Genomic DNA, 26,059 nt, shown 5'->3' on the forward strand with positions numbered 1-26,059 from the left:
CCTGAGATGCGTGTCCCCAGCCCGGTGCCACCAGTCCCGGCACCACGCACCAGGTCTACAGTGCGCCTCAGCCGGCAGGAGTCTGCCGTCTGCACAGCGATGACTGAACTGCTCGTCTCCCCAGCGCCATCTGAGCCATCCGTCTCCCCAGCGCCATCTGAGCCATCCGTCTCCCCAGCGCCATCTGAGCCATCCGTCTGCAATGAGCCTGCAAAGCCGCCCGTCTGCCATGAGCCTGCAAAGCCGCCCGTCTGCCATGAGCCCACTGAGCCGTCCGCCAGACAGGAGCCGCTAGAGCCGCCAGCCAGACAGGAGCCGCTAGAGCCGTCCGTCAGACAGGATCTGCCAGAGCCGCCAACCAGACAGGATCTGCCAGAGCCGCCAACCAGACAGGATCTGCCAGAGCCGCCAACCAGACAGGAGCAGCCAGATCAGTCAGCCAGCCATGAGCAGCCAGATCCGTCAGCTAGCCATGAGCAGCCAGATCCGTCAGCCAGCCATGAGCAGCCAGATCCGTCAGCCAGCCATGAGCAGCCAGATCCGTCAGCTAGCCATGAGCAGCCAGATCCGTCAGCTAGCCATGAGCAGCCAGATCCGTCAGCTAGCCATGAGCAGCCAGATCCGTCAGCTAGCCATGAGCAGCCAGATCCGTCAGCTAGCCATGAGCAGCCAGATCCGTCAGCTAGCCATGAGCAGCCAGATCCGTCAGCCAGCCATGGGCCATCCCTCAGTCCGGAGCTGCAGTCCCTCAGTCCGGAGCTGCAGTCCCTCAGTCCGGAGCTGCCATTCCTCAGTCCGGAGCTGCCCCTTACCCTGGTGCTGCCCCTTACCCTGGTGCTGCCCCTGACCCTGGTACTGCCCCTGACCCTGGTACTGTCCCTGACCCTAGTACTGCCCCTGACCCTGGTACTGCCTCTTACCCTGGTACTGCCCCTTAGTCCGGAACTGCCCCTGAATGCAATGGGGTTAAGGTGGAGGGGGGTCGTTTGGAGGAAGCCTAGGAGGTGTTTAGGTACTGTGGTGACGTGGGGACCGCGACCAGAGCCGGAGCCGCCACCGTGGATGGAAGCCCACCCAGACCCTCCCCTAGACTGTGTATGGTGCGCCCGGAGTTCGCGCCTCAAGGGGGGGGTTATGTCACACCCTGGCCTTAGTATTATTGGTTTTCTTTATTATTTTAGTTAGGTCAGGGTGTGACATGGGGAATGTTTATGTTTTGTTGGTGTTGGGTGTTTATATGGTAAAGGGGTTATGGGTTGTTGTATAGTATATGGGTTTGTGTGGAGTACAGGTGTCTAGTGTTTTCTATGTATGTTTAGTTGTCTAGGAGAGTCTATGGTGGCCTGAATGAGTTCCCAATTAGAGACAGCTGATTTCGGTTGTCTCTGATTGGGAGCCTTATTTAGGGTAGCCATAGGCTCTCATTGGTGGTGGGTAATTGTCTATGTAAGAACGTTAGTAGCCTGTATGTTTGTGCACAACGTTTGTAGCTTCACGATCGTTTATTGTTTTGTTTGGTGTGTAAGTGTTTTTTGTTTCGTTTTGCCTTCGTCATAAATAAACGAGATGGCGTATTTTCCAAATGCTGCGTTTTGGTCCGTAAATCCTCCACACGATCGTGACAACAACATGTAACGGTGGAATTGAAACCAGGTGTGTGGGAAGACAAGACAAAACAAATGGAAAATGAAAGGTGGATCGGCGATGGCTAGAAGACCAGTGATGTCGACCACCGAACGCCGCCCGAACAAGGAGAGGGACCGACTTCGGCGGAAGTCGTGACAAGTACAGAAAGGGTGTTTTAACATAAAACAATTTCAATGGAATTGGACCTCATACCCTCACATTCCTGAATGTTCCATAGAGTCCTACTCTACCTGCTAAGCTACTGGTCAGGTGAAACGACATGTACAAAATCCTAACTATATTTGTAAGTACGTGTCCAGTAGAGGTCAAAGTCTGAAAGAAGCTTGGAATCGAAGAAAGCACCGAAACCACGGCAAAACCAGTGGGGTCTCGCATTTTGCGAGAAAAAGCACGTAATGAAATGAAGATTCGGACGTCACTGATGAAGTACTTCTGATAAAGGGATACACACATCAGCACACTGTTTCGAAGTTAGCTGCTTAGCTATTTCAACGCATACCTTGGAGCTCCAGTATCAAACGTAACATCACTAGTTTCACAATCCCATGCTAACTAGCTTTAGCGGAATGATTGGAAGTCTATGGGTATATGCTAGCATGTTTTGTCATACCCATAGTATACGGTCTGATATACAACGGCTGTCAGCCAATCAGCATTCAGAGCTCGAACCACCCAGTTTATAATGTAAATTATATTACAGTAAAATTTTGGGTACCATAAAATTGATTACCATAAAATGGATTAGAGTAGCTGTACTGTAAAATTAATTGCAGTAACTTACTGGACAACTTCTGTTTTACAGTGTGACTAACTGGGGTGACAGGTGAGTGTTATGGGGTGTTATGGAAGCGTGTGTGTATTTGTTTGTGTGTGTGTGTGTGTGTGTGTGTGTGTGTGTGTGTGTGTGTGTGTGTGTGTGTGTGTGTGTGTGTGTGTGTGTTACGAGGTCTTAGCTAAGCCTAATAATAAGCCATACCACACCAAACCTTCACAAAAGTTTTGTAACTTTATTAGGGTAATATCAACAGCAGGCCTAAGTCAAATCACTGTTTATAGGGAAAATACGAAAAGGTTATTATACACGGAGTGTACAAAACATTAAAGACACCTTCCTAATATTGAGTTGCACCCCCCCTTTTGGCCTAAGAACCGCCTCAATTCATTGGGCATGTTGACTCCAATGCTCCGGACAGTCGAGTTGGCTGGATGCAGTGGTGAAAAAAGTACCCAATTGTCATACTTGAGTAAAAGTAAAGTTACCTTAACTGAAAACGAATCAAGAAAAAGTGAAAGTCATCCAACAAAATACTACTTGATTAAAAGTCTAAAACTATTTGTTTTTAAATATACTTAAGTATCAAAAGTAAATGTGGTTGCTCAAATATACTTTATAACCTCCCGGGTGGCGCAGTGGTCTAGAGCACTGCATTGCAGTGCTAGCTGCGCCACCAGAGTCTCTGGGTTCGCGCCCAGGCTCTGTCGCAGCCGGCTGCAACCGGGAGGTCTGTGGGGCGACGCACAATTGGCATAGCGTCGTATGGGTTAGGGAGGGTTTGGCTGGTTGGGATATCCTTGTCTCAGTATGTAAAATGTATGCACTCTACTGTAAGTCGCTCTGGATAAGAGCGTCTGCTAAATGACTAAAATGTAAATACTTAAGTATCAAAAGTATTAATAATTTCACATTCTTTATATTAAGCAAACCAGAAGGCAACATTTTCTTGTTTATTTCATTTACGGATAACCAGGGGCACACTCCAACACTCAGACTTAATTTACAAATTAAGCATTTTGTGTTTAGTGAGTCCGCCAGACCAGAGGCAGTAGGGATGGCCGGGGATGTTCTCTTGAGAAGTGCATGAATTGGACTGTTTTCCTGTCATGCTAAAGCATTCAAAAGTATGTTTGGGTGTCAGGGAAAATGTATGGAGTAAAACGTACATTATTTTCCTTAGGAATGTAGTGAAGTAAAAGTAAAAGTTGTCAAAATATAAATAGTAAAATACAGATACCCAAAAAAACTACTTAAGCAGTACTTTTATGTATTTTCTCCTTAAGTACTTTACACCACTGGCTGGATAGACTTTTGGTGGTGGACCTTTCTTGAAACACACAGGAAACTTGCCCATTCACCCTCTGAATGTCACACATGTACTAAATCCATGAATCAATTGTCTCAAGGCTTAAAAATCCTTCTTTAATATGTCTCCTCCTCTTCGTCTACACTGATTGAAGTGGATTTAACAAGTGACATCAAGAAGGGATCATAGCTTCCACCTGGATTTACCTGGTCAGTCTATTTCATGGAAAGAGAAGGTGTCATTCATTGTCATGTGCGCTCCCTCTCTGGCCTCTATGTCACCAGGCTGCTCATTATGGCACACACCTGTCACCATTGTTGCACCTGCGTGCCATTAGACTCACCTGGACTCCATCACCTCCCTGATTACCTTACCTACATATGTCAGTCCCTTTGATTCCTTCCCCAGGCATTATGGTTTCTGTTTCTGTTTCTTGTCTGTGGGTTGTTCGTGGTTCCTGTTATGTATTATGTTTATTTTATTTACATTTAAGTCATTTAGCAGACGCTCTTATCCAAAAACGCTCACTCCCTAAACTTGCGTCCCGACTCTTAGCGCACTCGTTATATTCATGTTTTGTACACAGTGTATTGCAGTATTAAATTAAGTGTTGCATCTTCTGGAAAATAATAACAGAGGATGGGTCCAGTCGGTACATTTTAACTGCACATAACCGAGACTCGTGGCAATTATGACCCAGATCTGAGACAAAAAGCCAGAATTTAGGACACGGGCCCGCTCGGGTCCCGAGTCGAGTCTCGGAACTTTGGGTCTGTTGGACCCGTGAAGACCTCTAGCATGCATACTTTTGTCTGCATGTACAAACCTTCCTATGTCATACCCCTACCTCCACCATTCCTATGTCATACCCCTACCTCCACCATTCCTCTGTTCTGAGTCTTACTGCTCCGTCCTCTACACACCTACAGTATCATCGGTCAACAGGCCCACGTTGGCTGGCCACCCCTTTGTTCTTGTTAACTCAGGTGTTAGGTTTTGACTGACCGAGGCGTTTCTTCCCGTGAGGAGGTTTCCAGGGGAATAGGTCATATCCTGAGAAGAATATCTCCCCCAAAGCATGTGGTGGATGGGAGTTGGCTGTGGGGAGATTTTTGTAGAATAGGAAAGTACAGAACATTTGTTTCCATAACTAGATTTTCTATATGAATTTCCAGAGTATAGGGTATATCAAAACTGGTTTGTTTAACCAGCCGTTTCCTTTGATACATATTCCAGTCTGTCGAAGGGGCTGCATCTTATACAAGTGTTGTGCAGAGAGTGTTATTTCAGTAATGAAATGGGAGTGTTGCAAAAAAAACAGAGATGGTACCATGGTTCTCAAACCAATGTAGTCTGCATAGTTCACTATCAATCCCTTATTTGATGTTTATAGCACAGCTCACGTTGGAGCCGTGAGGTAAAGGCGCATTCTCTATACAATATGTTTGTTAACTATTAACTACACTGAACAAAAATATAAACTCAACATGTAAAGTGTTGCTGTTTCATGAAATAAAATATCCCAGAAATGTTTCATATGCACAAAAAAACGTATTTCTCTCAAATAACATTACAGCCTTACTCTAAACTTGATTAATTGTTTTTCCATCAATATACACACAATACCCCATAATGACAAACAAAAACATGTTTGTAGATTGTTTTTCAAATTTATTGAGAAACAAAAACTGAAATATCACATTTATGTAAGTATTCCGACCCTTTACTCAGTACTTGTTGAAGCACCTTTGGCAGCGATTAGAGCCTAGAATATTCTTGGGTATAACAAGCTTGACACACCTGTATTTGGGGAGTTTCTCCCGTTCTTCTCTGCAGATCCTCGCATTCTCTGTCAGCTGGATGGGGATCGTCGCTGCACACCTATTTTCAGGTCTCTCCAGAGATGTTTTTTTTAGGCTCTGGCTGGGCCATTCAAGGACATTCAGAGACTTGTCCCGAAGCCTCTCCTGCATTGTCTTGCCTGTGTGCTTAGGGTCGTTGTCCTGTTAGAAGGTGAACCTTAGTCTCAGTCTAAAGTCCTGATCGCTCTGGAGCAGGTTTTCATCAAGGATCTCTCTGTACTTTGCTCCGCTCATCTTTCCCTAGATCATAACTAATCTCCCAGTCCCTGCCACTGAAAAACATCCCCACAGCATGATGCTGCCACCACCGTGCTTCACCTTAGGGATGGTGCCAGGTTTCCTTCAGACGTGACGCTTGGCATTCAGGCCAAAGAGCTCAATCTTGGTTTCATCAGACCATTTCTGCCTAGAAGGCCAGCATCCCCGAGTCGACTCTTCACTGTTGACGTTGAGACTGGTGTTTTGCGGGTACTATTTAATGAAGCTGCCAGTTGAGGACTTGTGAGGCGTCTGTTTCTCAAAGTAGACACTCTCCCATTCCTCTTTCTATTCTGGTAAGAGCCAGTTTGCGCTGTTCTGTGAAGGGAGTAGTACACAGTGTTTTACGAGATCTTCAGTTTCTTTGCAATTTCTCGCATGAAATAGCCTTAATTTCTCAGAACAAGAATAGACTGACGAGTTTCAGAAGAAAGTACTTTGTTTCTAGCCATTTTGAGCTTGTAATCGAACCCACAAACGGTGATGCTCCAGATACTCAACGAGTTAAAAAAAAAACTGTTTTATTGCTTCTTTAATCAGCACAACCGTTTTTGGCTGTGCTAACATAACTGCAAAAGGGTTTTCTAATGAAAAATTTGAATTTTTCAATTATAAACTTGGATTAACTAACACAACGTGCCATTGGAACACGGGAGTGATGATTGCTGATAATGGGTGTCTGTTCGCCTATGTAGATATTCCATAAAAAACCTGCAGTTTCCAGCTACAATAGTCATATACAACATTAACAATGTCTACACTGTATTTCTCATCTATATTATGTTATTTTAATGGACATAAAAATATGCTTTTCTTTCAAAAACAAGGACATTTCTAAGTGACCCAAAACTTTTGAACTGTACATGTGAAAAGTAACCTTTCTGAGCACAGATTAAATTCATGTTTATAATCAATTTTATTCAAGTAGTCTCTGCACCGTCAAATACCTATGTGGGTGGTCAGTCTGTTTGCTGCAGTACTGTGGGTAAGGAGAGGTTGTTTGGTAGGATGGCCTGTAGAAGCAGCATATTTGTTGTTCTGCTACCCTCTGGTGGTGGACTTGACTCAACTGCATTTCTGCATGTCTTAACTGTACAGCAATTGTGCCAAGATTGTCCTTGGAGGCCACAATCTGCTAACTTTCAGCCTTGTCATGTTATTATCATCAGGTGCATTCAACTGATGAGGAAAAAGAAATGTACCTGAAAACAGTGTTATAAGTCTAAAGCAGCATTATGATAGGGCCATTGACCTGTAATGTCTAGAGAAATCCAGTAGGGGGCATTGGAAGTATAACGTCAACAAAACAGTAAGGCTGTTTTCCAATAAGGACATGGAGGTCCAATCAACCGCTTGTATGGGTGAGTGTGAAGCTGAGGCCCTACAGCTCTGTGTGTGTGTGTGTGCGTGCGTGCGTGCATGTGTGGGTGGGTGCATATAAACTGCTTAGTGCTTTCTTAAAACCATCTCCATAATGTTACATAATAATTCCCCTCCTATCTTGCCATTATGGTAATCTCAGCATATGACAGTTTAACTGATTATGATCACGACATTACACTGAGGAGACAATGCCAATCCATCATACAGAGAAGAACCAATGGTCATGATCATCCATCTGATCTTCTCATTTGGCTAATGACTAAGAAAGGGAGGGGACCAACACAAAGATGCTTCATACAGCAAGTGACTAAACATTTAACATGTGACTAAACATGTTAGAGTAAGAGAAATATATATATGTGTGTGTGTGTGTGTGTGTGTGTGTGTGTGTGTGTGTGTGTGTGTGTGTGTGTGTGTGTGTGTGTGTGTTTGTGTGTGTGTGTGTGTGTGTGTGTGTGTGTGTGTGTGTGGAGTGCAGTGGAGGCTGCTGAAGGGAGAATGGCTCATAATAATGGCTGGTACAGAACTTATGGAATGGAAACCATGTGTTTGATGTATTTGATACCATTCCACTGATTCCACTCCTGCCATTACCACGAGACTGTCCTCCCCAATTAAATTGCCACCAACCTCATGTGGTGGGGAGGTGTGTCTGAGTGTGTGTGGGTGTGTGCATGTGTGTTTTGTTTATCTACGTGTCTGTGTGTGTGTGCGTGTATGCATGTGCGTAGGTGTTCAGTGTTTATGTCAAGGTTTATTGTAGTGTGTACAGTATGTTCTCATGTTTTTGCACACCAGATGTTTCAATGTTTGTATACTGTACGTGTATGCTCATGTTTAAGTAAATACTTTGATGTACTGTATGTTCCCCTTCATATATGTATACAATAGAGAAGCACAAGCGTGAGTGTACACATGTGGTTGTGTGTCAGTGCCTGCACTTGTGTTACACCAGATGAAAACCTGAGTTCTAACCCCTAACCAGAAAAACCAAGTGAAACAGGGGGGTGCATAGAATGTTAAAGTTCCTAGCTCTGGAAAAGGTCTTACTGAATAAGACAAACATGATGTACTGCAACAGACAATGAGAAAATACTAATGAAAACACAGCACAGCCTATTTACAGTATATACAGCAACGAGTAATGTTTAAACACGCTACAGTTTTTTTATCGCTTTGGTGCAATTCTCACAAGTTTGTAGAAAACTCAAAAAAGATCATCAAAAAGGCAGTTGTTTCTAAATTCTAAGCACATTTTCAATTGACTGATTATAACACACAAAATCTTACAGTCACTTTTCACCAAACTTAATCAGTGTTTAATTTAGAAATACATGTTTCGGGCCTCCCGAGTGACGCATAGGTCTAAGGCGTTACTACAGTCCTGGGCTCATTCCCTGGCTGTGCCACAACCGGCTGTGGCCGGGAGTCCCATGGGACGGCGCACAATTGGCCTGAGCGACTCCTTGTGGCGGGCCGGGTGCCTGCAGGCTGACGCCGGTCGCATGAACGGTGCTTCCTCCGACACATTGGTGCGGCTGGCTTCCGAGTTTAGCTGGTGGGTGTTAAGGAGCACAGTTAGGCGGGTCATTGAATATCCCTTATATCCCTTATATCCCACCCGGGCAGTGATACAGTACCCCCCCAGAACCCCCCCCCCCCCAGGACGACGCCGGCCAGAGGGATTGGGCCCCAAGGACGAGGAGCGGGCCGGTCCGGGCGGCGAAGGTGGAAATCACGGATGATGTTGGGATCCAGAATGTCCTCCACTGGAACCCAACACCGTTCCTCTGGGCCATACCCCTCTCAGTCCACCAGATACTGGAGCCGACGCCACGACGTCGGGAGAGATCTGACGGCACATACTCACATCCATGCAATCTCACTATTAGCAGTGAGTATGGTAGGTTAACATGTCAACACATCCATCCGGTCAGTGAAGTCTAGGCTAGCCTTCCAGACATAGTTTTCCCTGACAGTCTGGTAGCATTGTGCTCATCTATTTGTGCTGTCTTGTCAACTTTAGCGTAAAAAAAATGACAATAGAAGTTGAAAAGACAGCACAAACAGATTTGGGACCAGGCTAAGGGTCTAGTCTTTTGACTTGAAACAAACACATGCTGAATAGACATGCGTCACCAGCCAGGATACGCTCCTATTGTCATGGAGCCTGGCAACGTATCCTGGCAACAGGCGAGAGGAGAGGAAGTGGTGGAGCTGGGATGATGATTGGGAACCCATGTGACTGATGAGTGTTTGTAAACAGTGTTACGGAAGGGAAGGGGGTGTTGGGGTGGGTGGAACATCTGAACATGACTTCACATTACCTCAGAGTGCTCGCCGATGTACTAATAACTCTGAAACCCATCTGGGTCATTCCTACCAAGCGGTGCCTTTTCTTTCCCCATGAAATATCATTTCTTATTTAGTGTAAATTGTGGATTCCAAAAGGCTTTAAATATGAGGTCTGATAAGGTCTGATGTCTTTAGCTTAAAAACACAAAAATATGCATCTTGAAAGAACATTTTATGCATTTTCAACACATTTTCAGTGGATGTGGGTGTTTTGTCCCCAGGTGTTATTTCTCAACTTCTACAAGAAATATAAGCCATAAAATACTAAATATTTATTCATTATTTTATAGTCCTACTTAAAGTCTCTCTCATCATTACCATTTTTTTAATGATTATTGTACTTATTATTATTTTATTTAAGCTTTTCTGTGTGTCTCTGATATCACTTTCCAACCTGTTAGTTCAAATCAAATCAAAAACCATATTGGTCGCATACCCAGAATTGTAGAAGTTATCACATATAGTTTGTTGTAATTCTCCATTTAAGAAACCAACCCCTTCCTACAATGACACCTCATTCAGGATGTCATCATCATTTGCTGGTAAAACAATGGTGCAAAGCTAAATATATATATAAACACTCAATTGTACCTATTTTTCCATGTTTGTTGTAGTTAGTCGGTATGTCCCACTCATAAATGTCCACCCTGTTAGGCTAAATTTTTAAGAAAATGAACCACATTAACCAATATTTCGCAAACCTCATTAAAAATAGTAAAGGAGAACTCCTTATCTGAATCCTTATTCAGAGATTTATGAACACATTTGGTCACTATGTCCTTAGACAAGACCAATTTCAGTGATTCATCAGTGCTGGCTACTCCAGGCTGTGTCCTTGTATGGAGTGTGTTAGTGTGTTTGTTGCTGTCTGAGTGGGCCTCTATTGTTCACTTTGTACTTTCCTGAGAGCCCACTGGCTGGCCCTCGTAAATCTGCTCCAACCAGACAGAACACACACACACAAACCTATTTAAACTCTCTCTCACAAACACAGGCAAGCATAGACATAAAACACAGACTTAAGTACAAACACGTGCACACAGACACACGCGCACACACTACCATACTCAGTTGCCTCTATGGAACCAGCCATGTTGTGGGCAATACAGCAGACAACTCAATATCCAAGTCTCTGTTACCATCTATCTACAGTATACAGGCTGATTGACAGGGGAGCTATCCTCTGTCACATTCTATCTATACAGGCTGATTGACAGGGGAGCTATCCTCTGTTACATTCTATCTATACAGGCTGATTGACAGGGGAGCTATCCTCTGTCAAATTCTATCTATACAGGCTGATTGACAGGGGAGCTATCCTCTGTCACATTCTATCTATACAGGCTGATTGACAGGGGAGCTATCCTCTGTCACATTCTATCTATACAGGCTGATTGACAGGGGAGCTATCCTCTGTCACATTCTATCTATACAGGCTGACTGACAGGGGAGCTATCCTCTGTCACATTCTATCTATACAGGCTGATTGACAGGGGAGCTATCCTCTGTCACATTCTATCTATACAGGCTGATTGACAGGGGAGCTATCCTCTGTCACATTCTATCTATACAGGCTGATTGACAGGGGAGCTATCCTCTGTCACATTCTATCTATACAGGATGACTGACAGGGGAGCTGTCTTCTGTTACATTATATCTATACAGGATGACTGACGGGGGAGCTATCCTCTGTCACATTCTATCTATACAGGCTGACTGGGGAGCTATCCTCTGTCACATTCTATCTATACAGGCTGACTGACAGGGGAGCTATCCTCTGTCACATTCTATCTATACAGGCTGACTGACAGGGGAGCTATCCTCTGTTACATTCTATCTATACAGGCTGATTGACAGGGGAGCTATCCTCTGTTACATTCTATCTATACAGGCTGACTGACAGGGGAGCTATCTTCTGTTACATTCTATCTATACAGGCTGATTGACAGGGGAGCTGTCCTCTGTTACATTCTATCTATACAGGCTGATTGACAGGGGAGCTATCCTCTGTCACATTCTATCTATACAGGCTGATTGACAGGGGAGCTATCCTCTGTCACATTCTATCTATACAGGCTGACTGACAGGGGAGCTATCTTCTGTTACATTCTATCTATACAGGCTGACTGACAGGGGAGCTATCCTCTGTTACATTCTATCTATACAGGCTGACTGACAGGGGAGCTATCTTCTGTTACATTCTATCTATACAGGCTGACTGACGGGGGAGCTGTCCTCTGTCACATTCTATCTATACAGGCTGATTGACAGGGGAGCTATCCTCTGTCACATTCTATCTATACAGGCTGATTGACAGGGGAGCTATCCTCTGTCACATTCTATCTATACAGGCTGACTGACAGGGGAGCTATCCTCTGTCACATTCTATCTATACAGGCTGATTGACAGGGGAGCTATCCTCTGTCACATTCTATCTATACAGGCTGATTGACAGGGGAGCTATCCTCTGTCACATTCTATCTATACAGGCTGATTGACAGGGGAGCTATCCTCTGTCACATTCTATCTATACAGGATGACTGACAGGGGAGCTGTCTTCTGTTACATTATATCTATACAGGATGACTGACGGGGGAGCTATCCTCTGTCACATTCTATCTATACAGGCTGACTGGGGAGCTATCCTCTGTCACATTCTATCTATACAGGCTGACTGACAGGGGAGCTATCCTCTGTCACATTCTATCTATACAGGCTGACTGACAGGGGAGCTATCCTCTGTTACATTCTATCTATACAGGCTGATTGACAGGGGAGCTATCCTCTGTTACATTCTATCTATACAGGCTGACTGACAGGGGAGCTATCTTCTGTTACATTCTATCTATACAGGCTGATTGACAGGGGAGCTGTCCTCTGTTACATTCTATCTATACAGGCTGACTGACAGGGGAGCTATCCTCTGTCACATTCTATCTATACAGGCTGACTGACAGGGGAGCTATCCTCTGTCACATTCTATCTATACAGGCTGATTGACAGGGGAGCTATCCTCTGTTACATTCTATCTATACAGGCTGACTGACGGGGGAGCTATCCTCTGTTACATTCTATCTATACAGGCTGATTGACAGGGGAGCTATCCTCTGTTACATTCTATCTATACAGGCTGACTGGGGAGCTGTCCTCTGTCACATTCTATCTATACAGGCTGATTGACAGGGGAGCTATCTTCTGTTACATTCTATCTATACAGGCTGACTGACAGGGGAGCTATCCTCTGTCACATTCTATCTATACAGGCTGATTGACAGGGGAGCTATCTTCTGTTACATTCTATCTATACAGGCTGACTGACAGGGGAGCTGTCCTCTGTAACGGTGGTGCTGAAGTGTCATGATAAGCCTCTCAGCAGGAGTCAAGGGCTCTTGCTTCAAGAAAGGCCAGATACACATTTGCTCACTACAACCACACACAAAGAAAAAGTATGCACAAACATGCACAATAAGAGGGAAAAAAGTAGCACACACAGAAACACATCAGAGTAAGTGGCTAAGAGGTCCCATGTGGTAGTGAAGCGATTGTGGTCCATAGGGAAATGATTGATCCTATGCATTCTAGCTACCCTAACAGGCCATCCCTTTGGGAGAGCAGGGACAGACAGCTGCAACACCCACAGGACCCAGCATAGAGGACTGTAAATATATATATATAAGAGATGCCCATTTCAGGAGGATAATAAATCATGGTAATATAATGGGAAGAGACTACAATACAGTTACCAGAAAAACAACAATCTTTCAAAAGGACATAATGTAGTTGTAATGTAGTATTTGTTGTAATGTAGTATTTTTTGTAATGTAGTATTTTTTGTAGGGAGCAGCCAGCCACACGATTAGGTAAAAATGTCTGCTTTCCAAGAGGACAGTACAACTACAAGGTAATAACAAAAATGCATGCTTATTGTATACTAGGTCCTCTCAGAGTTAAACACTAAGCCAAGAGAATGCCTCTGTTTCACTTTACTGTGAATAAGATATCCACACCGTGCCAGGAGGAAGGGAAATAGGCAAGCCAAATCTTTCCCTTCTGGATACTAGACCAAACAACCTGCCAGCTTCCCGATGCAGCACTATCAGCAGAAGCAGACATGTCCACTAGCCAAGTAGCAGTGGCCAGCCAAGCCCAGTGTGTCTACTGTCTAGCCTGTAGGTTTGCCAACACAGTGGATATAGGGCTATCCACTGTTGATGATTCAGAGCTATATTATTATATTGCTTATATAGTCTTTTTATATTGTATATATCTAATTCATTCAAAAACGTAGCCACTTCAAATTCTCAATCCTCAGTACCCACCTAGCACTCAATTTGCTTACTAAACAAGCTACAGGTAACTGTCAAAATAAAGGAAACATCAACATAAAGTATCTTAATAGGGTGTTGGGCCACCACGAGCCAGAACAGCTTCAATGAGCCTTGACATAGATTCTACAAGTGTCTGGAACTTTATTCGAGGAATGCAACACCATTCTTGCACAATAAATTCCATCACTTGGTCTTTTGTTGACTCTGTCTTAGACGCCGCTCCAGAATTTCCCTTAATTATTCAATTGGGTTGAGATCTAGTGACTGAGAGAGACTCACACAACCCTTTAAACAACCTATGCTCCTTTGAGACCCCTTTTTCAAAGTCACAGAGATCTCTTCTTCTGGCCATAGTGGCCCAAATAATGGGCAACTTTTATACATGACCCTAAGCATGATGGGCTGTTTTAATTGCTTAATTAACTCTGTGCTTCCACACACCTGTGTGGAAGCACCTGCTTTCAATATATGTTGTATCCCTCATTTACTCAAGTGCTTCCTTTATTTTGACAGTTACCTGTATCAATCTAATCAATGAAATTAGTTAAAAGCCTGATTAGCAAACTATCATTGAGTGAATTGAAAACCTGCCAACCCTTGACATCCCCTGAGCTACTTTAGTGTAATTACTCAGAGTGACCACAACGGTGACCTTGGGAGACCCTAAATGACCCTTTGATGACCCCAGATGACCATGGTTACCGTGGTAACACTCAGGCAAGGTCAGGACTAACCTCTGCAGATGAGCCCCTCCTGGCTGACGGTCTGTTTGCACACCCCACAGTGCTTGCTTTTCTTGAATGTCTTCGCCCGGAAGGTGTGTGAGTGAAGCGTCTCAAACTCTTCAGGCTGCAAATGGAACAGATAAAGAGGAGAGGGTTAGTGTTCAATTGCAGACGGCTCAGTTGATCGGAGCATGGTGGTGTCAATACAAAGATTGTGGGTTCAATTTGTGCATAAGCCACGGTATATGTAAGGGTTTTTTGTGGACAAAGTTATTTGGACTTTTGTCACAGGCAAAGAAAATGGAACAATCAACCAAACCTGGAATTAAAAAAAAGGTCTGTCAGTATAATTGAAAAGCTGTGCATCTATAAAGATAGTCAACTACAGTATATTTATTTTGTTTGCGAAGATAATGAACATAATATTAATCAAATAGACTTTAGCGGTAGGAGAAGTCTTATTTGCCCTAACTTGAGATGAACACACAGAACCACACCGAATCACATCATAGACTGAAGATTTGCACAAACCTGTAGAAATGGTACACTCCAGCTGCCCTCTACAAAGAAGCAGTTCCCACTTTCTCTACTCCGAGAAAAAAGAACAACCACGTCACCCCATGCCCCTCCGTCCCCCCCTCCTTTCCTAAGGCTGCTGCTGGAGGTGTGTTATGCAAGCCCTCTGAGATAATTCCTATCTGGTAGCGTCCATAGTGTAGTCTCCTCTGAAAGGACCCCCCTGTCTCCAGCCGGCATGTGTTTTCCTTCTCCTATAATTACATCTCAACTGTTCTCCCTTTTTCCTGTCTTCCTTCTAAACTGAGCTCGGGGGGGGGGGTCAGGGTAACAGAAATGTCAAAGCGAAGGACAACCATCTCTTGTGGCAACTCTGCTCGCTGTGAAACCTGTGTCATGTTCCCTCTTTGTGGCCAGCGTCTCAGCGTCACCCCGTAATGGACGACTTTGGGGGATTTGGACCAGTGACATCACTTCCTCTGTGTATTTTCTCAGCTGGTCCCCATTTTGGGCTTTTCCGGGTTTCGGCTCAGTGGGATATTGGGCCCCACTAACACACTGTCTGTGGGCCCAACATAGCAATATTGAGCTAATATAACAAAAGTACTTTACAAGTGAAAGAATCACACATGGCCCCACAAGGAGATAACCTGCATATACGTCACCTATCTGAAAAGTGAATCAAGACTAACACGTAAACAAGGAGGAAAGAATGTAGTGTGTGTGTGTGTGTGTGTGTGTGTGTGTGTGTGTGTGTGTGTGTGTGTGTGTGTGTGTGTGTGTGTGTGTGTGTGTGTGTGTGTGTGTGTGTGTGTGTGTGTGTGTGTCTGTGTGTGTGTGTGTGTGTGTGTGTGTGTTTGTGTGTGTGTGTGTGTGTGTGTGTGTGTGTGTGTGCAGGCACAGCTGCCTGATTCTTAACCATATTCTTTATGAGGGTTACTGAACGCTTTTCAAGGCAGGAAATGCAGGCCGGAATGGCTTTATAATATCCATCAAATTTCCATTAAGGCAGTGTGTGTGCGCTCGCTGGACAGGGCTCAAAAGGCCATGTGGTTGGCACATTGTGCAACTTTAGAGAGAGATTTTAGATGGCAGGAGAACGGAATGGAGCTGCGGTGTACCACCGAGAGCGAAATCCCAGACCAGCCACTGCAGCCGTACCAGTAATGACGTTATGTACCTCCTTTGGCCATCAATCCCAAAGAGTCGGTGGATGGAATGCAGTAAGGCATAGACGTTGCAGGCCAGAGTTAGAGCACTTCAGCTGACTCTAGCTGGACTCTCTTTATATATTCACAGTGCCTTTGTAAAGTATTCAGACACTTTGACTCTTTCCACATTTTGTTACGTTACAGCCTTATTCTAAAATGGATTAAATTGAAAAAAATCCTCGGCAATCTACACACAATACCCCATAATGACAAGGCGAAAACAGGTTTTTAGAAATGTTTGCAAATGTATTAATTTTCAAAACAGAAGTGCCTTATTTACATAAGTATTCAGACCCTTTGCCATGAGACTCGATGAGACTCGAAATTGAGCTCAGGTGCATCTTGTTTCTATTGATCATCCTTGAGATGTTTCTACAACTTGATTGGCGTCCACCTGTGGTCAATTCAATTGATTGGACATGATTTGGAAAGACACATACATGTCTATATAAGGTCCCACAGTTGACAGTGCATGTCAGATAAAAACTAAGCCATGAGGTCGAACGAATTGTCCGTAGAGCTCTGAGACAGGATTGTGTCGAGGCACAGATCTAGGGAAGGGTAGCAAAAAATGTCTGCAGCATTGAAAATCCCCAAGAACACAGTGGCCTCAAACATTCTTAAAAGGAATACATTTGGAACCACCAAGACTCTTCCTAGAGCTGGCCGCCTAGCCAAACTGAGCAATCGGGGGAGAAGGGCCTTGGTCTGGGAGGTGATTATTTTTAATAAATTAGCAAAGAAATTCTAAAAACCTGGTTTTGCTTTGACATTATGGGGTATTGGGTGTAGATTGATGAGGGAAAACAATTTAATACATTTTAAAATAAGACTGTACAGTATATTATCTTTCTCTTTTTGTCTTGATCCCTTAGAACCTCTCTTTCACTCTCTCTCTTTATTTCAACTTACTTTCTCTTTTGTTTATTTCTGGGTGTCTCTCACTTTCTTTGTCTCTGTCAGTCTCTCTTTCTTTCTCTCTCACTCTCTTCCTCCCCTCTACCATCCTCTCTTCCCCAACAGTCTGCTTTGCTAACTCCCCCACTTAGCAGAGATGTAGATTTATGGATGTCTGTGCAGCCTACAGGAAAGCCCAAGGTCTGGTTCCCATGATGGGCAAATAATAGTGTATTCTCCCTCCAATCAGAAGCAAACTATCAGTCAAATGACCATGACAGAGGGAAAACAACTCTAGACCACCTTTACTCCACACACAGAGACGCGTACAAACCTCTCCCTCTCCCTCCATTTGGTAAATCTGACCATAATTATATCCTCCTGATTCCTGCTTACAAGCAAAAACTAAAGCAGGAAGGACCAGGGACTCAGATGATGCAGATGCTAAGCTACATGACTGTTTTGCTAGCACAGACTGCAATATATTCCGGGATTCTTCCAATGGCATTGAGGAGTAAACCACATCAGTCACTGGCTTCATCAATAAGTACATCGATGGCGTCGTCTCCACAGTGACTGTACGTACATACTCCAACCAGAAGCCATGGATTACAGGCAACATCCGCAATGACTCGGCCTCTCGAATGGCACAGTGGTCTAATGCACGGCAACGCAGTGCTAGCTGTGGCACTAGAGATTCTGGATTCGAGTCCAGGCTCTGTCGCAGCCGACCGCGACCGGGAGAACCATGGGGCGGCGCACAATTGGCCCAGCGTTGTACGGGTTAGGGGAGGGTTTGGCCGTCAGGGATGTCCTTGTCCCATCGCGCACTAGCGACTTCTGCGTTGGGCCCGGCGCAGTGCACGCTGACACGGTCGCCAGGTGCACAGTGTTTCCTCCGACACATTGGTGCAGCTGGCTTCCGGGTTAAGTGGGCATTGTGTCAGGAAGCAGTGCGGCTTGGTTGGGTTGTGTTTCAGAGGACGCACAGCCCTTGACCTTCGCCTCTCCCAAGTCCGTACGGGAGTTGCAGTGATGAGACAAGACTGTAATTAACAAATGGATACCATGAAATTGGGGAGAAAATAAATAAATAAAACATTCAAAAAATTACCCAAACAATGTGGGGGCTGAATTTTTAACACTCACACACTTTAACACTCACGCATGCACACACACTCACACACACACACACCTCTAGTCAGTTGACAGGGTTACTATAGAAACATGGGTCCTGGGATCTCCTATGTGGGCTCTCATCAACAGTATAGTTTTGGTTCATTACAAGAGATGTACAGTAAGCTGTTCCTACCTCATGAGAAGAAGAGAGCTCAAGACAAAATGTAAACAAAAACAACTATGTTATCATGAATACACAGGGTAACATCTATTCAAACATTTATACATAATCCATCTGACATGTCATTTTCCCATGTGAACATACATTACAGAATAGCAAATAAACTGCCTGAACGTCCCTCTCCGTAGCCTACTACAGGAATGTAACTGTGTAGTTTAGTTTCTTTCACGCTGCAGACAGAGAGGGAGACAATGTGAGGGACACACGCCAGACATGAAAAATGTCTCAATCTCAGTCCATTCAGGCCAGGGAGTCCCATCGTCTTTGGCCCTCTCAGAGAGAGGAGCTGACCCCCAAATAAAACAGACTTCTAGTGTTCTCCCCCCTATTTATCAGGCTGTGCAACAGAATGGAAGAGACTCCAGCAAAACACTTTTTAAATACTTCATCCCTCCTGCCTGGCCTCCAATGTCAGTCACTTGTCTCCCCACCTTTGGGTGGTGAATGTAGGAGAGGGGGGCACTCAGATCTCAGCACAATACCTCATGGTTTAATTCCCATTAGCAATTTGGACTGGAGCCATAAGTGCTCATCCTCTTTTAGAAACCAAACAAACAAGCCCTCCTCTGCTTCGCACCCATCTGAGGCCTGGCCTCCATTGTTTACCCCAAATACTATGTAAATAAATGGCACAAAACAATATAGGGGAGCTCCCTTCATGGGGACCGACCCTAATTGGTTCCGTTCATTAAGAGGGCCGCCGCTGCTCGCAGAGTTTGTTTATTGTTTGTAGCGGGGAGGAAAGTTGGGGATTCTGGGATACATTGCGCTATGGATTTGGAGGGAAGAGATGAGAGGGGTGAGGGGATGTACGGTAATCATGGGGGTACGTTCACATTCACAAGAGACGAGGTCTCTGGATTTTAGTTCAAAGTGATGCCAACCATGCAAATGCCCCTGGTCCTACCGTGGCTCTTTTCATCGCCTCCCCTTTCTCTCTGCTAGACTGACACAAAGGCAGACGGCTTGAAACAGGCATCATTGGACCCCCAGGGGACAAGGCCAGTGTACACACAGCCCCCTTGCTGAGACGCTAAGCTCCTGGGAACAGGGTCCCATCCCTCCAAGCCACTCATACACACACGCACATACACACAATGGAGACCCCTAACTCTGAGGGAGTGGGGAGCGTGGTTTGGGAGCATGGCTCCCAATGGGCTGATAGGGTTTAAAGCAGGGTTACAGCACTCTGGGAAGAGCAACTACAATGAAAGGGAATACCTGTCTGACACACTCATACACTTATACTGAGGAAGCAGACTGATTTCAGTCCAAGCTGCATGTGAGGATAAATCCCTCACCTCATTAGTTTACAACCCTATGCATAGTACACATACACACACTCCAAAAGGGTTCTTAGCAGAGCGATAGGGTTCTATCGATAACCATTTTGATCTGAAAAATAAATAAATAAAATAGAGTTTTCTAAACTAACCCAATCTGTTAGTAATTGGATTTGTTGGGCCCATTACTGAGATGGTTGTTCCAGTTAGATGATTAAGGTAGTCTCAGTATTCAATAGTTCCTACCCCGCAGTCATTCTGAATCCAGGCAGCAGGTGAGTAACAATTCCACTTGTTGGATTCCTAACTCTGTCGGGCTCCAATAGGAATTACACATCACTTTGCAAGCCAGCATAATGTGACTTGCAGCACTGATGTGACCTGTAATCCAGGAGTTTTGTAACACCACAGTGTTAGGGTATAACTAGGCCTACAAAGAAAGGCTATGCTATATGTAACGTATTGTCATAAATAATTGGAACTGTTCATAGAAGATTCTAGGAAGAACCCTCCAAATATAAAAGGGTTCTCGGTAGAACCCTTCATAGACGGTTCTAGGAAGAACCTTTTAGATGATAATACGTTCTCAGAACGTTAATAAAATATCCCAGGAAAACTTTCCGTGAACCATAGTAAAACATTCTCAGAAACTCCATGTAACCTACAAAATGTATGTTCCCAGAACAGGCAAAATGTTCACTTCCGATCTCAGAGCGTTTAAAAAACGTTCAGTTTTACCGGTCAGGAAACGTATGGCTTCTTTAACCAATGGGAAACCAACATTTTTTATTTCCACAATTCTCAAGGAACAAAATGTGCTAGCTGGGATGTGTTCAGCAAACCTGCTGTGTCGAGCTTTTTTTTACCCACTTAACAAACTCTGTGGATTTAATTTAATTTGGTATTGGCACCCACTAACTCTGTTGGTGTGTCTGGGCAATGAATCCATCCTTAGAGCCCACTGCAAAAGTGTATTACAAGGAGGAATGAAAAGGTTTTCAGATAGTGTCTTGTAACAAGACTCTAGAGCTGGATAACATTATGAACTTAACCCTGTGCAGATCCATATTATCTTATGCCCTTCAAGTAGGGTGTGAGAGAGAGAGAGAAAGAGAGAGAGAGAGTGTGCGTGTGAACTCCCTTGAACATTGGATTGAAACTCAAGCCTTATCAGTAGTGATCCCATCCAATCCATCCATTCAACTGAGATAATAACCTACTTAACACAGCGTCTCTCATATGGGACAACATGTGTTTGGGTGAGATGTTAACAAGACACACAGTGGGGTCACTGCGACAGGTCCCATCTGCTACTATGGGAAGTGTGTGTGCATGTGTGTGTGTGCCCTCTGTTGCTGGAACATCCCTCACGCTCCTACCCCGCCCTTTCTCCAATAACCCCATTCTGTCTCCTCACTCTCCCAAACCGCCCACTCCCTCCATGCATGTTTTCTCCCGCAAGGCTATGATTCTTCAGCTCACAAAACGCGAGCATGCAGGGGCGTCTCCTCCTTGACCTATCTCATCTCCTTCCACTCAGTCTGGCCTGACCCCACATCCACACAGAGGCAGCCTTTACTCCCTTCATCTCCCTCTCTCACCCTCTGTCTCCATCTCTCAGTTCCTCTCTCAGTCTCTCTCTGTCTGTCTCTCACACACTCTCTCTGTCTCGCTCACACACTCTCTCTCTTTCTTTTGATCACGTGAATACAATGGAGCCCCCACATGGAGTTTCAATAAAGGGCCACTGAACACTGAACTCTGACAATAAGAGGAGGCCAACCCCAGGATTGTACTAGCTATTGGAACATTTATGTGAAATTCCCATAGATTTTTGACAGGCATGCTATTAGGAGAATCCACTGGTGGTGGCTAACTGATAGTTTTGTAAGAGAGCCAATGAATTCTTCATCCTTATCACAAAAAAAGAGAGGAATGAAAAGGAGACGGAAGAGCAAAAGAGAGACAGGAAAGAGTAAGAGAGAGGAAATAAAAAAGAAGGGGGGATGAAAAGAAGGAAGAAAGGCAAGGAGGTGGGGAAGTGAGTGTGGTTTGAACGTGCCCCCCTAAGCTGGTATCCATAGCACAGCCCATCTCAGGGCAGGAATTCCCTCGATGGTAGGGTCGTTGACGGTCAGAGACTGTTGGCGAAGTGTCCTGTCCTTCTCCCAAACCCTGTCATTCCAAACAGGAAGTCAACAAGCTGAAGAAGTGAACCTAGTTATTAGATAGCTGTCTTTCCCATCAAAACTGCCATGGAGTTTCAAATTAGCTTTTTTGAAAAAATAAATAGATATGTTTGAATGACACTAAATGCTACTTTAAACCCTGCCAGTGCTGAAATATTTTGGTAAGAGAAGTGATCATAATTTAGCTTACATGCTTTGACGTGGATAAGGAAATTAATAAATCACAGGAAGATTTACAGTTATGTAAGTAGTAAACACTTCATTTAAATTACTTTTAGAAAAAATCTGTATATTTACAACCCAGTGAAAATGGAAAAGTGTGTGAAATGTGGAATGGAAAAAAAGTCCTGTCCGTTGCCTGTGAGGCATCTGCTATGCAAAGACCAGATTGAATAATTCATGATGCACGTGGGACTACGAGGCACTGAGCAGCAGTTTCAGAGAAACACACGAGAAGATTTGGATTTGTGTCCACCAGCCCCATCGTCATGTCTCTAGATGCACTCAGACGCCCAGATCTCATGTTCATCATCAACCTTTGTTTCATACAAAAGGTTGTAAAAAGTAGGGCTTGTAACAGCTGGCTGGGTTTTCGGTCAATCGGGAAGATAGAAAAGCTGCCTCCAGTAAGACAAGGGGTGGCGATCTGTGTCTATTTATAAATGACAGCTGGTGCACGAAATCTAAGTCTCAAGGTTTTGCTCGCCTGAGGTAGAGTGTCTCATGATAAGCTGTAGACCACACTATTTACAAAGAAAGTTTTCAGCTATATATTTCTTAGCTGTCCACAACCAGATGCTGGCACGAATACTGCACTCAACGAGCTGTATAAGGCCATAAGCAAACAAGAAAATGCTCATCCAGAGGCGGCGCTCCTAGTGGCCGGGGACTTTAATGCAGGGAATCTTAAATCCGTTTTACCTCATTTCTACCAGCATGTTACACGTGCAACCAAAGGAAAAAAACTCTAGACCACCTTTACTCCACACAAAGAGATGTGTAAAAAGCTATGCCTCGCCCTCCAAATCTGACCATAACTCTATCATCCTGATTACTGCTTACAAGCAAAAACGAAAGCAGGAAGTACCAGTGACTCACTCAATAAGGAAGTGGTCAGATGACTCAGATGCTAAGCTACAGGACTGTTTTGCTAGCACAGACTGGAAAATGTTCAGGATTCTTTTGATGGCATTGAGGAGTACACCACATCAGTCACTGGCTTCATCAATAAGTGAATCAATGATGTCGTCCCCACAGTGACCGTACACACATACAGTGGCTTGCGAAAGTATTCACCCCCTTGGCATTTTTCCTAATTTCTTGTCTTACAACCTGGAATTAAAATTTATTTTATGGGGTGTTTGTATCATTTGATTTACACAACATGCCTACCACTTTGAAGATGCTAAAAAAAATATATTGTGACACAAACAAGAAATAAGACAAAAAAACTGAAAACTTGAGCGTGCATCCCCCCAAAGTCAACACTTTGTAGAGCCACCTTTGGCAGCAATTACAACTGCAAGTCTCTTGGGGCATGTCTCTATAAACTTGGCACATGTAGCCACTGATATTTTTTGCCCATTCTTCAAGGCAAAGCTGCTACAGCTCCATCAAGTTGGATGGGTTCCGCTGGTGTACAGCAATCTTTAAGTCATACCACAGACTCTCAATTGGATTGATGTCTGGGCTTTGACTAGGCCATTCCAAGACATTTAAATGTTTCCCCTTAAACCACTCGAGTGTTGCTTTAGCAGTATGCTAGGGTCATTGTCCTGCTGGAAGGTGAACCTCCATCCCAGTCTCAAATCTCTGGAAGACTAAAACAGGTTTCTCTCAAAAATGTCCCTGTTCAGCGCCATCCATCATTCCTTCAATTCTGACCAGTTTCCCAATCCCTGCTGATGAAAAACATCCCCACAGCATGATGCTGCCACCACCATGCTTCACTGTGGGGATGGTATTCTCGGGGTGATGAGATGTGTTGGGTTTGCGCCAGACATAGCATTTTCCTTGATGGCCAAAAAGCTCAGTTTTAGTCTCATCTGACCAGAGTACCTTCTTCCATATGTTTGAGTCTCCCACTTGCCTTTTGGCAAAAACCAAACGTGTTGGCTTATTTTCTTCTTTAAGCAATGGCTTTTTTCTGGCCACTCTTCCGTAAAGCCCAGCTCTGTGGAGTGTATGGCTTAAAGTGGTCCTATGGACAGATACTCCAATCTCCGCTGTGGAGCTTTGCAGCTCCTTCAAGGTTATCTTTGGTCTCTTTGTTGCCTCTCTGATTAATGCCCTCCTTGCCTGGTCTGTGAGTTTTGGTGGGCGGCCCTCTCTTGGCAGGTTTGTTGTGGTGCCATATTCTTGCCATTTTTTAATAATGGATTTAATGGCGCTCTGTGGGATGTTGAAAGTTTCGGATATTTTTTTATAACCCAAACCTGATCTGTACTCCTCCACAACTTTGTCCCTGACCTGTTTGGAGAGCTGCTTGGTCTTCATGATGCCCCTTGCTTGGTGATGCCCCTTGCTTAGTGGTGTTGCAGACTCTGGGGCCTTTCAGAACAGGTGTATATTTACTGAGCTCATGTGACAGATCATGTGAGACTTAGATTGCACACAGGTGGACTTTATTTAACTAATTGTGTGACTTCTGAAGGTAATTGGTTGCACCAGATCTTATTTAGTGGCTTCATAGCAAAAGGGGTGAATACATATGCACGCACTACTTTTCCGTTTTTTATTTTGTATAATATTTTGAAACAAGTCATTTTTAAAATTTCACTTCACCAATTGGGACAAATTTGTGTATGCTGTAAAATCCAAATAAAAATCCATTTAAATTACAGGTTGTAATGCAACAAAATAGGAAAAACGCCACGGGGGATGAATACTTTTGCAAGGCACTATCTATTACCTCGACTAACCTGTGCCCCCGCACATTGACTCTGTGCCGGTACCCTGTGTATATAACCTCACTACTGTTATTATATTGTTGCTCTTTAATTATTTGTTATTTTTAAATTTTTCTTATTTTTTACTTAAGTTTATTTTAGTAAATACTTTCTTAACACTTATTTTTATTAAAACTTTAATTAACCTCTTAAGTATCAGACCTTTTTATTCGCCTAACATGACAATCCCAATTCTAACTGCCTGTAGCTCAGGAACTGAAGCAAGAATATGCATATTCTTGATACCATTTGAAAGTAAACACTTTGAAGTTTGTGGAAATGTGAAATTAATGTAGGAGAATATAACACATTAGATCTGGTAAAAGATAATATAAACAAATAAACATGTGTTTTCTGTATTTATTTATTTTTACAAATGCAAGAGAAAGGCCAGATAGGAGTATATGTGTAATTTTACATTTGGCCACCAGGTGGCAGCAGTGTGTGTGCAAAGTTTCAGACTTATCCAGTGAAGAATTACATTGCCGCTATATTTTCTATCAAGTCAAAAATGCTATGGTAATAAAAAAATTAAGTTTACACACTCCCAGGGATGTCATACATGATGGATCATTAGCTTATACAATAACTTTCACACATCTAGATGGCCGGGCCTGGTGGGTGTGGAGTCAGAGACAGCAGTTGGGTCAAACTGTAAACCCCAGTTCCTACATTTGAACATACAACATTGATTTTATCAAACAAAACTATGCTACATTTTATCTCTGGGACCCTCAGGATGACAACTCAGAGCAAGATTACTGAATGTAAGTACATTATTTATCTTCAGAGGTGAATGTATCAAACCAGTTGCCGTGATAAAAGTTCTTTGTTATTGTGCACTCTTCTCAAACAATAGAATTTTTCACTGTAAAAGCTACTGTTAATTGGACACAATTGCAGTTAGATTAACAAGAATGTAAGCTTTCTGTCCATACAAGACATGTCTATGTCCCGGAAAGTTGGCTGTTGTATAAAATGTCCTTCTAGTCACATTAGCGCACGTTAGCAACAAC

The 26,059-nt window shown here is 43.8% G+C and overlaps 1 protein-coding gene across 8 annotated transcripts in view; it reads right to left on the minus strand.

Annotated features, from left to right (window-relative positions):
- Window positions 1-26,059, minus strand: part of tns1b (tensin 1b) — a 268,646-nt gene that overhangs the window by 153,044 nt on the left and 89,543 nt on the right. For all 8 annotated transcript variants that reach the window (XM_055870385.1, XM_055870386.1, XM_055870384.1 and 5 more), the window contains exon 2: window positions 14,649-14,763. In XM_055870385.1, coding sequence (XP_055726360.1) covers window positions 14,649-14,763 — 115 coding nt within the window. The remainder of the gene's footprint in view (window positions 1-14,648; window positions 14,764-26,059) is intronic.

This window comes from Salvelinus fontinalis, chromosome 19 (genome assembly GCF_029448725.1).
Source record: "Salvelinus fontinalis isolate EN_2023a chromosome 19, ASM2944872v1, whole genome shotgun sequence".
In the NCBI taxonomy this organism is placed as follows: domain Eukaryota; kingdom Metazoa; phylum Chordata; class Actinopteri; order Salmoniformes; family Salmonidae; genus Salvelinus; species Salvelinus fontinalis.